At 42.1% G+C, this 13,971-nt stretch overlaps 1 protein-coding gene across 3 annotated transcripts in view; it reads right to left on the reverse strand.

The window, feature by feature from the left end:
- Positions 1-13,118, reverse strand: part of UGGT1 (UDP-glucose glycoprotein glucosyltransferase 1) — a 38,199-nt gene extending 25,081 nt beyond the window's left edge. For 2 of the 3 annotated variants that reach the window (XM_063407904.1, XM_063407902.1), the window contains exons 1-11: positions 12,666-13,117; positions 10,108-10,243; positions 8,245-8,327; positions 7,578-7,708; positions 6,572-6,684; positions 5,186-5,360; positions 3,775-3,871; positions 3,161-3,239; positions 2,885-2,985; positions 1,964-2,063; positions 782-842 (exon numbers count right to left, since the gene is read on the reverse strand). In XM_063407904.1, the coding sequence (XP_063263974.1) occupies positions 782-842; positions 1,964-2,063; positions 2,885-2,985; positions 3,161-3,239; positions 3,775-3,871; positions 5,186-5,360; positions 6,572-6,684; positions 7,578-7,708; positions 8,245-8,327; positions 10,108-10,232 (1,065 nt within the window). In that variant the 5' untranslated portion in view covers positions 10,233-10,243; positions 12,666-13,117. Of the gene's footprint in view, positions 1-781; positions 843-1,963; positions 2,064-2,884; positions 2,986-3,160; positions 3,240-3,774; positions 3,872-5,185; positions 5,361-6,571; positions 6,685-7,577; positions 7,709-8,244; positions 8,328-10,107; positions 10,244-12,651 lie in introns of all 3 variants that reach the window. The other variant, XM_063407903.1, reaches the window with a different exon arrangement.
- Between the last annotated feature and the right edge of the window lie 853 nt (positions 13,119-13,971).

The following is a 13,971-nucleotide window of genomic DNA, read 5'->3' on the forward strand; positions in this document are numbered from 1 at the left end:
TGATTAGATTTCTAAACAACATGTGTGTACTTAACATACACTGTCTTTTTTCTAATAATACCAAATAAGGCTGAAATGTGTGAATAGGGCAATGTAGCTCACACTGCTGTCTGACTTTTTTTCATTACTATCCTAAACTTTTGGTTTGCACTCTATCCAGACCTCACTACCTGGCATATTTTAGTAGCACGAAGTTCTGTACAAAGTTGGTTTTTCCAGGGCTTTGTTAATGCCAGGTACACAGCTGAGCTGTCTGAAACACTTCTGCAAATACTGCAAAACCTGCTCAGTGACCTCCCTGGGGGGGTTTATGGTTCTGTTTCAAGGCACATCTAGACTTAGCTGGTAAATTTTGTCCCTTCACTGGTTTCATTCTCAAACCACCAACACTGGGACCATTTCCTTCACATAGTATGAATCATTCTAAAGCCACAGCAGGTTTTGAATTTATTCTGTGACTTCCTAGTGATCACTGATGTATACAGATATCTAAACATCACCTCAAATTGGATAACAAGAACTAAGTCTCTTCTGCATTGTTAAAACTGTATGAAGATGCTTAATACAGCTGCTTTTCAAGCAACAAATCTCTAACAAGACCAGTATTTTCATAACTGAGCAAAGAAACTCAATTATGTTCCTCATCCATGTTTGAAAATCCACCACTTGGTCACTTCCCAGATGCACATTACAAATATGTGTGTGAAAATCCTGGGTCATTATCTTGAGCAACATGCAAACATAAGTGCAAAGGCACTGTGTTATTTTCTGGACACTTTACCTTTTGGTTCTCCTCAATTTCTGCTCTGAGTTCTGAAGAAACAACTGTTTTTGTTATGGCTCTACAAAAAAAAAGAAAACAAGCTATGAATCCTCTTTCTGTTTACTGGATAGATATCTACTTATCCTACCCTTTGTACCTTACATATTAAGATAATTAACCTTCTAGTATAAAGAGATGCAGCAAGAAGCAGTTGCACTTGGTGGAAGAATTAAATAGCAGGATGCAGCATTTTTCTTACACTGTATAATCCAGCAGCACAAAAATGTTAACCACATGCCAACACTCGGTGTCTAATTTCACATTAACCACAATAAAAGTGTGCAGCTGCCAAAAATGTAAAGATAGAGGCTGACAACAGAAAATAGGGGATTTCACTCCTCATGGTGGGTTCCCGTTCCTTTCCTTACTTTGGATTTAGTGACTGCATCATCACAGAGTGATGGGGGCGAGTACAGCCCACAGATCAGCCTGGAAACACAGTGAGATGCAGTGCCTGCCTTCACAAACTCTAAATGACACCTTAACATCAAAATGGGAAATTGGGAAATGGGAAATAAGAGCAGAAATCAGTTTCTTTTTACTCTCATCTCAGGTATATCTCCCACCTACTCAAAAAGGAGGAGGTTCTATAATATCATCTTCACAATGCAGCAATGGAATTTATCAAGAGAACTGTATCTCTAGATTGGCTGGTCATGCTAGATCATTCCTTTTTTGAAGCTGATTTGAATATCTTACAGACAGTCACTGACAAAGTGCAAAAACCAGTGGAATTGCACATCAGCCTCTGACATGAGACTGACTGGGTTGTTTGGCAAAGTGGATCCCAAAAGATGAGTGGGACCCTGTGAACAGATGAATGTTAAGACCATTAAACAAAAAACCCAGCCAATAAATTCTTGATGACTTCATGCAATAGGTGTAGATGCATTTCACAATAAAATAGCCTGGGCAATTCTGGCAAATTTTCTACCAGTCCACACCAGCTGCCATCTAAGAAAAACACCACAAAATCCTCTTTGTAACCGTAGGCTGAAAAACTTCCCAGCATAAACATTCCCCAGTGTTTGCTTCCAGCTAAATGAAAGTCAGAATTAACCCAACCAATGCTGCTTGTCTCAGGTCCTGCTCAGGAAAAGGAGAGTAATAAAACTTTCTGGGAGTCAAAATTGAAGTTACCTGGCCTTTGTAGGAAAGTTCTGACTAAGATCCTTCATGACCATCAGAGCATCCACGGGGGGAGCAGTCAAAATGCGAGCAGCAGTTTGAAAACTCAGATCTTAGGAGTGAAAAAACAGAGGTCAAGGACTCAAAACTGAAAACAAGGCAATGCAAAGACATCTTAACTTTATCTTTCAACATTTTTGCACGTTACCTAAGGAAATTCACTTTCTATCTGCACCTGTAGATACTTCTTATAATCTCATCTTCCCTGTATTCAACTTCTGTGTGTTACCTTGAAGTAAGAAACCCTCCCCAACTGAAGCAGTGGATGCTGCCTACAGGTTGCTTCAGTCCAGACCAGCACTCCTTCGTCCTTTGGCTGAGGTGGGAGGTTCTGCCCTTCCACTGGATATAGGGAGATTCCCTGTGCCTACAACACACATTCAGCCTTTTGAATTACCCTTTTTGAGAGGATGAAAAGCCTTCTCCAGGCTTTTATGGATGTTTTCCAGGGAATGAGGCCAGAGCAGCATGTAATTGACTCTGAAATACAGTTTTCCTCTGGTCTTGAGAAATCTTAAGATTTCACATCAAAAGTGTGATCATGGAAAGAAACGTTACATTCTTTTCTGCTTTCAGCAGACCATACAAGCAGTCAGTTTAAGAGCAAGTAGCTTACTGTATTTCACAATATAGAAAACAATCCTCATGTCAGAAGTCCCATGAAACAATCCTAAAAGCTATTTCAACAAGACTCTATTAAAAAAGGCACTTTAAAAAACCAATTATTTTCCAAGTGAGACTGAATGCAGGAATTTACAGTCAAAGTCTGTGACCTGTACACAGCCACTAATAACCTCAACAGTGTAAAACACCAGAAAACATATTTACATTGAGTTTTTGTAGCCCATAACTGAAAACCTCTATCCACATTACCTTGTAGCTGCCATACTTTCAAAGGGGCCATTTCATTGGTACTTTCCACGAGGTGTTTTCTGAGCTCTTTCAGCTCTTCTGACAAGTCAGGATACAGCTGCCTAAAGGGACACAAGGGTCAAACAGCTTCTGTGGTTTCCTATAAGAAAGTCTGCTGCTAATTTAAAGAAACTACACTGCTAACACATACAGGAGACTCAGACGTGAAAAATGGCAACAAAGCAAAAGATCAGCACTTCTGCAAAAAGTGTTTTTGATATGTCAACTGTGTTTTACCTTAGTTTTCCAAACAGAAATCCTTGCACTTCATCAATAGGGTCATCTTCATCTATGACTGTGGCATTCACATCTGTGCCTATAAACACACAGAGAACATCACTACCACCAAGCTATGCACAACAGAAAAGCAGGAAAATCTGGGGTTTGTATCTGTGCACACATAAAGAAAAAGTACACACAGAGATTATACTACCAAACTAGTTTTGGCAGATGCATGGGAGTTTGTAGAGCAGAGATCAGTGCTCTATAAAAGCAGCAAAAGCCAAATAAAGTGCAGATTTCTGTCTTCCAGCCCAAAAAACAGGAACAGGGAACACATTCTACTCTGAGGATGGATAAGTTAAGGCAAACTAAAGTACAGAAATTTGCTTTACACCTGCAGAATAGCTGGTAAAAAATTAGTTGCATTATTAGTGCCATTATTAAGATCTAGTCCAGAGCCATGACTCCAGGACCTCAAAAATGTGGAAGTGCCATGGCAAAGATCTGCTTCATAAGGAACAGGCTCCCAAAAGAGATTCCAGAGCTAAGGAAGAAAAATATCTGCAATTCATAACATACCCTGGCGAAATTAAAATGTTCACATTAAAATACTTAAAATAATAATTCACCTTTCACCTGGGTATCATCCTTGGCCTTATATTCTGTACTTTTAATAGCCAGCTCTACACCATAGCCAGAGAGGTAGACCTTTTCCTTGCTGGGATTCTGTAAGGAAAAGCCAACAGTGTGACACTGCCATCTTTACTCGATCCAAAAAATAAAAACTACCACTTCCCAAAGCTAAGAAATCTCAGTCTGGTATTTCAGACAGAACAGGTACCAAGAAACAACCACTGTGAGTGACTCTGCAGTAACATATTCTACTGATTTTATTTCCTACTGTTGCTCAACACACCTCTTGAAGTTCAGCAAGCAAGAATTATCTCTGTGAACTAAAAAAACATCAAAATCCACAAAGCAAAGAGGAACACAAAGCAACGTTTTCAGGATTCAGTGTGTGAGACTCCCATCACCAAATCAGATAGGGGGTGGAAAGGAACTTCAGCTGTGAAGTTCAAAAATGAAACATTCACTGAAGAGTTACCACAGAGAATGACAAGAAAAAAATAATGACAAAAGACATTGTGCATAATTACTTCTGCCTTTAATGAGAGAAATGTGATCACTTTCTAAAAGTATTTTGAAGTATATAGGAGTCACATAACAGCACCAGGATCTAAAGTGTAATACACTGAATTTTGAATGTAAGTACTCCTCCCAATACTGACAAACAACTTCCTTTTATAAATGTATGCAATGTATGACTATTTTACCAAAGGTACAAGTAATATTAGAAGTGAACCAGCTGATGCCTATTTTTTTCCACATTCAAGCCTGACTGCTACACTACAGGTTTTGGCAATACTTAGTAAGATTCAATTAACAAATCCAACAATTCCAGTTCTTCATACCTTTTGAAATGCAGTTTTAAATACTAAACCAGTGGATATGCACAATTTAGTGGAGGAAGATGGAAACCAGGATAATCTGCACTAGAAATGGTAAGTGGTTCTGTAATAAAAATTACTACAGAAACAATGTCTTTCTTTTGAAAACGGTCCCTTAATGATAATCTTAATAAATAACTAAAATAACTAAGTAGCCTGACTGTAAAAGATCTGACTATTTCCTATGCTCTAATATGGGTAGAGAAACAATTTTTTTTTACACTGAATTCTCTAATGAATCTGGAATTCAAGTCTGGATTTGTGAATTCAAACAATCTTCCTCAAACAATCAGGAGATTTAAAATATTCAGTATTACTCAGCTACATGCAATAAAAAAATAAAACTTTGAGTATTCCAAGTAAATGAACAACGACAGCAGGCAAATGTCAATTTAAAGGGAACAAACCTGGGTCAGTTTTCTTTCTGAAAACCAAGGCAAATTACTCTATTTCAAATCCTCTCTTACACAAATGTACAATTTTATTGTACATTTATTGTCCTTCTATTACACTAAGGCACAAATATACTCACAGCAATGTAGTGTCTGAGCACATAGGTGATTTCTCCTGCCTCAGCCTTGGAGACAAGGCTCCTGTGGTGTCTGTAGAACCCCTCTGAGCCAATCTCTGCATAAAGGATGACCACAGGACTCTCGGGGTTTGACGCTGGGTACTTGTGGTCCCCCTTGAACAAAAATGGCTTTGGCCTAAGAGGAAACAGTGAAGAAAACCAGTGTGAGTCACAGCATTTCCTCACTCAATGCAAGACACACTTTTTATCCTGTTTAATCATTCTTTATAGAATACATCTGTCAAGCTATTCCCACATACTGTATCAAGGCTGGCAGCACATTGATAAAAGCTTTGTGAAAAATGAACATATGCAAAGGAAACAAGAGACTAAGAGTTATTTTGAATCTAACACGATCCTAATTTTAAAAATTAACAACTTCCCTTAAAATTCCAATTAACTTTCTCTCCCTGTGGTGATTCATAAATTCTGTATGAAAAATTAAAAAGGCTGATAGAACAGATGTGCCAAGGGTACAAATTCCATTTGAACCTGGTCCTTGGCTTAGCATACAAAAAAGTGAATGGGAAGTCTATTTTCAGCTTTGTTTACATTTTGTCTAAAGTGCAATGAAATACTTTAAATATTCCCAGTAAGTCAGAAGAAAAGCACGTGAGCTATAGATGCCATATGCCTGCACAATGACAAAAAACTCTTTAAGCTACAAAGAACTAAATTACCAAGATTACAAAAATCATATTGAAAACAAAAATTATTTCATATTATGAAAGCATACTGAAATGTAAGGATTTGGGTTGGTTTTGGTTTGTTATTTGGTTGGGGTTCTTTTAATAAGATAATTTTTAAAAATAATATTTTATATCTTCTTTTTCTTATTAGCAGTTACAATCAAGTTCTGTTATTGTAGAGAAATCTGAATTTTAAATATATTATGTGGTAATGGTTTTCTTTATCAATTGCTGAGAAAACTATACAGAGAAAAAATACTGTGCATACTTTCAGCCATTCATAAAACACTTTGTTACATTAATTCTCATTTGAATATGCAGCCCAGCTCCTTCTATTTTCCCCACATACTGAAGTTTTTACACACTCCTAAGAATTCCTACTCTCCTTCAATAGTTTCCAGCTATCTCCAGCATTTGTTTCCAAATTTTCCTGTGCACATTCCTCTTCCTAGCAGAACTATCAAAGAGCAAGGAATAAGAAAACAATCATTTTAATCTAAATTAACACCAAGTAAGAGACTGCCACTCCTGTGCCAACAGTGGACAGGAGAAATGAACACTGCAGAACACAGAAACAACAGGTTTATTACAACCTCTTCACAGCACTAACAGGTTAAATGTTAGCAGCTAATCCAGTAACAGGAAAGTAAGCAAATACCTGTCTGAAGCTGCCTGTAAAAGGTTTCCAAGAGAGTCCAATTCACATGTTTTCTCCCCATGCACAACAAAAAACAGGGTACAGCCCTCTGGTGGAGATTCATCTGCTGCTATCTGTATAAAATATTTATAATGACATAGGTTGAATGTTTGCCCTTAGAAAAAGTGAAAATTATAACAGTGTAGCTGTGCAGCAAACATCATTATTTCCTATGTTCCAAACTAGTACTTCTTCTATGTTTATGACATCATTTAAATGCAAGGTGAAATTGCAAGATGGAGAGTGAAGCCTAAATTTATTTTTCAGTTTATTACTATTAACTGTAAGGTTAGTTCCAGGCACAGAAAGCAAGGGGTAATTGCAATTGTAGGGGTTTTGGTTGAGGGGTTTTTTTTAGACATCACAAAAATCTGTATTTGTTAACTATCAAACAACAAAATTACTCCAGATGAATAAGAAAGATGTTTTACAGTATTACTTAAATAAACACTTCCTAATGTGAGACAATTTGCAATGAATTATATGATACCTCGAGATTAAAAAAGAAGAGAGACCATAATGAACTTTTATTTATGAGTTCTAATCAGTGTACACACACATATATATGGATTACTATCTTCAAGTAAGTTCAGCTGAGCAGCAGGAACTGCAACAGCACCACAACTACCAACAGAGCCACAGAGATGGTCCTCACAAAAATCTCTGCAGCAGTTCTTAGTGCAGCAGGCACAAAGATCTGCAGACATGTCAAAATGCCAATTCTTTAGACAAGATTTACTCTAGACAAAAGACAAAATATTCACTCTTCACAATTTACTCTAGACAAAGATTCAGCGCCTCATGGAATTTGTATCTACATCCACTCTGCAGCTCAGGAGTACAGAGCAGTTAATCAGTTCAGGCTTTTTGTACTCTCAAATGTTTCCTTCCACAGCTCCCTCCTTCCTGAGCCTGGGTAAAATGCTCTGCATGCTCTGCACATCCCCTGAGAATTTCCTGTACTAACCTGTTGAAAAGCTTGAACTGCCGCAGAGTAGGAGCGTAAAGACAGGGAAAACTTCAACAAATTCTGCTGCAAAGGTGACAGAGTCTGGCAGGCCACTTTCAGCATCTCCTGGTAAGAAGAATAATCACTACCTGCAAAATCAAAGTACGAGCAGTTATCTCTCTATCCCATAGTCTCATTGAAGAGGGGCTTCTCAACTCAGTGTGATTTATACCCACAGAAGCCCAAGGCTTTAATTCTGAGTATGCACATGACCATTCCTCCTCCAGTTTCATTACAGCCAATTCTACACATGGATGAGAGTGAACTTCAACAGAAGAGACTACACTTGGATACATTCTTGAGGATGTAAACATGGGCAGGGGAGGAGGGAAACAGTTAAGAACTCCCATTTCATTTTGGCTGAGGAATAGTAACACAGAGAAAAGGGATTTAAAATATTTCATACTTCATGTTGAAAAAGAATCTGGCAAGCGAAATGTTTCAGGCTCATCCACTACAGCTTTTGTCAAATGGCTATCCAAAAGCCTTGAGACATTACAGCAAAAAATATTACTGAAATAAGTATTTTAAAAGTCCAATGAGGACTAACACAATGGAAGACAAAATACTGTGGTATATTTTTCAACTATCAGTCAGCTTCAAGGAAAAGACAATAAAAACTTACCATCGTGTTCAGCTGTCTTAATATTCTCACTGGCTTCAACAAAATTCCAGAACTTTTCTTGACCTTCTTCTGATAAAAATTCACTAAGTAAGATGAGAAGAGTGAGCTAGATCTACAATTTTTCTCTCAAGTTACAAATCTACTACCTGGCAATGCTTTACAGAAAATTAACACCTACCACCTGTATGAGAAAACTGTGTTACTAGGAAAAGCACTGCACGAAGGCTAAAAACAAACCAACCCAAACAAAGAATAGCTGCAGACCAGGCACACAGTACATGAAAGCAGCTTGCAGGGCACCTCCTGATCCTTTAAATGCCACTAACAGGCAGCAGTGTCCACCCTGCCAGCTCTCCTCCCTAATGCATTTCTTTGCTGCCTCTCTTTTATGAGAAACACAAAGTTTTGTACATTTTGCTGAAACAAACTGTAATTATGAGCTTTGGTAGGGCTTTGGTGGAGGTCTTCTGTTTGCTTGTTCTTAAACAAGCTAAAGGAGAAATCACATCTTCAAATCATGTTATGATTCCCATACATTAAGCATATAATTGGGTATGTATGCAAGGTTAGATACTGAAATTCCTCCTCTAACCATTGCTAACCACAAATACTGTATCCTGTGCTCACATGTAACACAGTTGCTGTGCTAAAGGATGCTACACAGGAGATCTGGAGCCTGCCCACTGCCACAGTAACTTGTGTGTTCCAGCCCAAGGGTGAGAGCTGCTGGAACAGCTGGGTTACAAACTGCAGGGCTGGCTGAGGGCAGTGAGCAGCAGCAGTGATTTTACACTGCAGTGCTGCATCACGCTGCAGCTCAGCCCAGGTGAACCATCCTTCACCACCCAAAGTCTGTGAATGCAGTGGATCAAGCCTTTGGCACTTTATTTTGATTGTTTGTTTGTTGTTTGACACCCTCTTAGTTGAGTTTTCCTCCAGCAGTGTCACAGTGTCTGACAGTGTCAGGGTATCTAAATCCTGGCATTATCACCTGTGCTTTGCTTTTTACTGCTTAAAGAATTTTCAGTCTTCAGTTTCTCCAGAGAAGGTTACAGAAAAGTGTTTTCCCCTAGGACACACCTGTCCTTTGAATGAAAGCTACGCTCATGTGAACGAAACCCAGCAATGCTCAACTATTTTCATGTGAAACAATCTGCAGTAAAACAGACAAAATTCCACATTTGGCAATACCCTTAAGTGACGCAACACTAAGAACACATGAACTTAAAATTCTAAAAGTCCTACTGACATCTCCAAACTAAAATATGACAAAATTAAACAATGGGGGATTTCAAAAGTGCTAAGACTGGCACTGAAAATAGCATTTCACTTTCTTTTTACACAATATCCTTAAAAAAAAGGTCTTTAGTACCATAGAAGAAATGTTCCCAGGGTGACTTGCACAATTCTTAACAAAGCAATTGACTTTAATCAATACAAAACTCACATGAACAAAGTTAAACTCAAGCTTTACTGAGCTAAATCTACACAAGCAGCAGCCATGTATCAAAACCTACAACACTGAATTAAAATACATTCAGCTACAGAATCTTACCAGACCATGCTAAACTCCTCTAATGCTTTGAGTAAAACTTCTTAAGGCAAAAAATACCAACTATGTAATTTTTTATGATTATTAATGTTTGTTCTAATGCAAAATGAAAGAATTTATCATACACAAAACCTACTGCTGTCTTCTCTAAAATACTCCTCCCATGTGCCCATGCACAGCAGTGATCACATTCCCATGATATTACTGTTGGTAGTGACCAGAAATCAAAGTCCACACAACAAAGAGAACACTTCACTTTGTTCTCTAAGCAAAGTCTGATCTGACAATGAAAAAAATCACAATGCACTCACCTTGTTTCAAGGAGTAAAGGAGTTGAAGACCACTTTGTAGTTAGAGATGTTGTCACAGCCTTGGAATCTGCTTTTACAAGTGAAGAGCTGAACCAGATTCCAAGAACTGCAATAAGTACTCCCATTTTATAGCAGACTGAAAATGATGAAGGAAAACAGTAAGTTTTGCACTGCCTCTTTTTACAGATACAGGATCTCAAATATATTGAGACATATGTTAAGATTTTAAGATTGCATTTAATGCAATACATTAATGAGATGATCATCCTGTCACCTGGGCTTACAAAATCAGACACTTGAAGAGAGGCAAGGAATTTACAAACTTAATCCTGAGATGCAACTAAACCTAAATCAATTCCAGCTTCCTCTGTGTTTATACTTTCAAATAAGCTTGTTTCTGTTCTGGGACACCAACACCACTTACTTCTTGCTTTAAGAGCTATTGCAAACTTCAACATTTCAGAGTGGGTGGGAAAACAATCTGCTGCTCATTTTAGGGGAGGTAAAATCACACCCTGTGTTAGCACAGATCCAGCAGCTGTGGACAACCAGAGTCAGATGAGCCAGGCAAGGATGAAATTCCCCAGTCAGGCCTTTAGGTTTTTGGGGAATGTAGAAACAAGTATTTCCTGGCTGCACTAAGCAGCACCAAATTTAAAAGCTGAAAAATGAATGAAATAATGCAAACAGACTAGAATGATACAACCCACTGTGAGAAATGAGCCAAAAAATAAAAGATTTGCCATTTCTTTATTGTCCTTCATTTTGTGTATTTTCAAGCCTTTGTATTCTCTGGCCTACACACCAAAACAAAGCCGAGTGGAATTTCCTTGCCCACAACCCTTAACCTTATGGAAGACCTGAATTCTTCTGCTGGCTTTCGATTGCAGTCTCCAAAGGTTCCAGCTTTTTTTGCCCCTCTCTGATTATAGTATGTTTATATTTACTGCACTCCCAATATGCACTCAAGTACTCTTTCACTTCTTTATCTTTTTTTTCCTGGATAACTCATTTTCCATGCCCCCCCTGCACCTGTAAGAACATCCTGCTGCAATTCTACATACATCACAAGCTGCCAGGATCTAACTTCTGCCTCTTTTTTATTCCAATCTCAATATAAAGAATAAGGTTATATATCTGTAGCTCTAAGCTACCTGTATATATACACAGACAAGGAAACCAAATCCTATTCTCTTTAAAAGTTTACACCCCTCCAGCTAAACGTTTCCCAGCAATAGCTCAGACATTGTTCTTTCTCTGGGGATAAAACCAGAAATTCCTGCTCTCCAAAGAGCAGCTTGGTCAGCTGCACACCACATTTGCTCCATGGCACGCCTGGGAAGCAGACAGATGGCACCACGGAATGGTCACAGCCATCACTCCCTGTGTGCACAGGGAGAAGCTCAGCCAATATTTGTGGAGGAAACGTCGGCTTCTGCCAAGTGCAACAAAAAACCACAGATCACAGCTCCTCCCAGAGATGGGTCCTTCTTATTCTCTGCAAATCATAGACTGGAGTTTGGAATAGGTAAATGAATATCAAGAACAGCACTCTCATGACTAAAGCTCCTATGCTGCTCTCTTGTGCCTGCTTTGCCTCTCTGGGAAAGACTGAAATAAAAGCCTTTTCCTGGACGAAATAGGAAAGAAACCAAAGGACACATTTGTCACCTGACAGTTCAGCCAACTGAAAACCTGCACATTAGAAATATCTACAGGCTCTCAATAATAACAGACAAAAACAAAGGAATGACCGGTATCTCAAAAAAAAATATATATATATAAACCACGGTAAAAGAGGCAAGAGGCACGGGAATGAACATAAGTGACACAAGGAGATTCAGGCAACAAAGCAAAACCCAATCTGAATTATGACACCGCAAAGCAGATTTTTCACACCTCGGCTGTAAATACTTTTCCTCCTTATTTTTCTTCCCATTACTCCCTTTAAAATACTCCTGGAAACTTGCACATCCGGCCTTGGGGGAAAGGAATAAAGCAGCCCACACTCAGCCAGTGCCCTCTGCCATGCCCTGCGAGGTCGGTGTGGTGGCAAGCGGGTGAAGGGCAAAGGAAAGCGAGCTGCTGCCGGGCAGGGGCAGGTCCTGCGGCGGACACAGCGCTGGGCACGGCACAGATCGCTGCCACCAGCGAGCCCCGAGCCCGCACCGCTCCGGGGGAGCACGGCCTTTAAAGGGCTCCCCACGCTGAAACGAAACCATGGCCATTCACCGCTGAGCCCGCGACTGGAAATCCTCTCACTGGAGCGCTGAGCAGCCGCACGGCAGCTCCAGGGCTCAAAACACACATTAAACCCGGGCCGTCACGGCGTTAGTGGTGCTGGGCATTAAACCCGAGCACGGCCTCCGCCGCTCCCCGGTGCCGCTGACAGACCGACCCCCGCGGGGCGCGGAGGCCGCCCGGGGGACCCCGCCGTGCGGGTCCCGCAGCGCGGCTCCCCTCCACGGGGCTCGGCCCGGCCGCCCGCCGCCCCCCGGGCCCGCCCCGCCGCCGCCCCTCGGGCCCCGCCGCGCCCGGCCGTACCCGCGGTACCGCACCTGCGAGCGGCCCGCGCCCGCCCGGCTCCCGCCGCCCGCGCCGCTTCCGCTTCCGCTCGGGGCCCGCTCGGCGCCCGGCAGTGACGGCGGGGCCGCCGCTGCCCCCGGCCCCGGCCCCAGGGAAGCGCCGCGGTAACAGCGGCGGCTCTCCCCTCACACCTCCCTCAGTGCGGTCTCAGGCTAAGGAGGTAACGCCCGAAGTGAAGCTGGAACCTGTGTTTTCGTGATAGGAATTGCCCATGAGCAGTCGCCAGCTGTGCTGCTGGAAGGAGAGCCTGTGCAAACAACTGCTTCCCTCAGTTGCTCGTTATTTATTGTGTAAGACGGGGGGAACTGAAAGCACATATGGCAGCCCACCGCAGCCCGTGGCCACAACCTCCTCGGCAGTGTTCGCAGGGCTGTTCACAACACAAACACTCGGGCTTGCGAGGCAGACCGAGCGATTGCTTACGCGTGATCCTGAAATTTCAAAGGTTTTCTTCCTGGTTTCAGTATTAAAACTCTAAATGTGGCAGGTGTCTGGCTGCCTTCATCTCTGAGCCTCAGGACATGAGAACAATATCACGGAAAATGGTGGTGGTCCGATGTGTCTGTAACCAGACCCGAGGCGGCCCTGCACTGGTGGTGCGTCAGGGCTGTGGTGTGTGTCGTCTCCAAAGTTTATGAGGGTTTTTTTAAATTATGATTTATTTTTCCCCTCTATCCCAGTGATAGGGGAGGGTGGGGTGTCCCGCCCATATCCCCTTGTCCCTTCCCAGGATGGGGGGTGGGGACTTCGAGGAATCCCCGGGGTGCTTTGGGGACCCATGGAATTTTAGGGGGTTTGGGATGCCAAGCCCCAGGGATCCCCATTGCCCCCCCATGTCCTTGTGTCCCTTCCCAGGATTGGAGGGGGAGCCCTTTGTCATTCCCGCCCCCCCCCCCGGGAGTTTCGGGGGAACCACACGAATTACTGAGGTTTGGGGATTTTTGGAGGTGCAGACTCCCTCCGTGCCCTTCCCAAGGACCCACAATGACTTTCCCGCCATGTCCTGTTGTCACTTCTCAGGATGGGGGTGTTGGGGACTTTGCGGTGGGGTGCGAGGTGGGGGGAGGGTTTGGCCGGGTGTGGAGAGCAAGAAGGGGGTGCGGAGCTCGGGGTGGCGGCCAGAGCGGGCCCAGGGAGACAGTGTGTGGGGCGGGGGGACAGTGTGTGGGGCGGGGGGACAGTGTACCGGCCCCTGAGGGCAGCGCGCGGGTCCCTGAGGGCAGCGCGCGGGTCCCTGAGGGCAGTGTGTGGGTCCGGGGGAGCAGAGGGCGGGTCCCT

The sequence above is a fragment of the Prinia subflava genome, chromosome 11 (genome assembly GCF_021018805.1).
Source record: "Prinia subflava isolate CZ2003 ecotype Zambia chromosome 11, Cam_Psub_1.2, whole genome shotgun sequence".
NCBI classification, from domain to species: domain Eukaryota; kingdom Metazoa; phylum Chordata; class Aves; order Passeriformes; family Cisticolidae; genus Prinia; species Prinia subflava.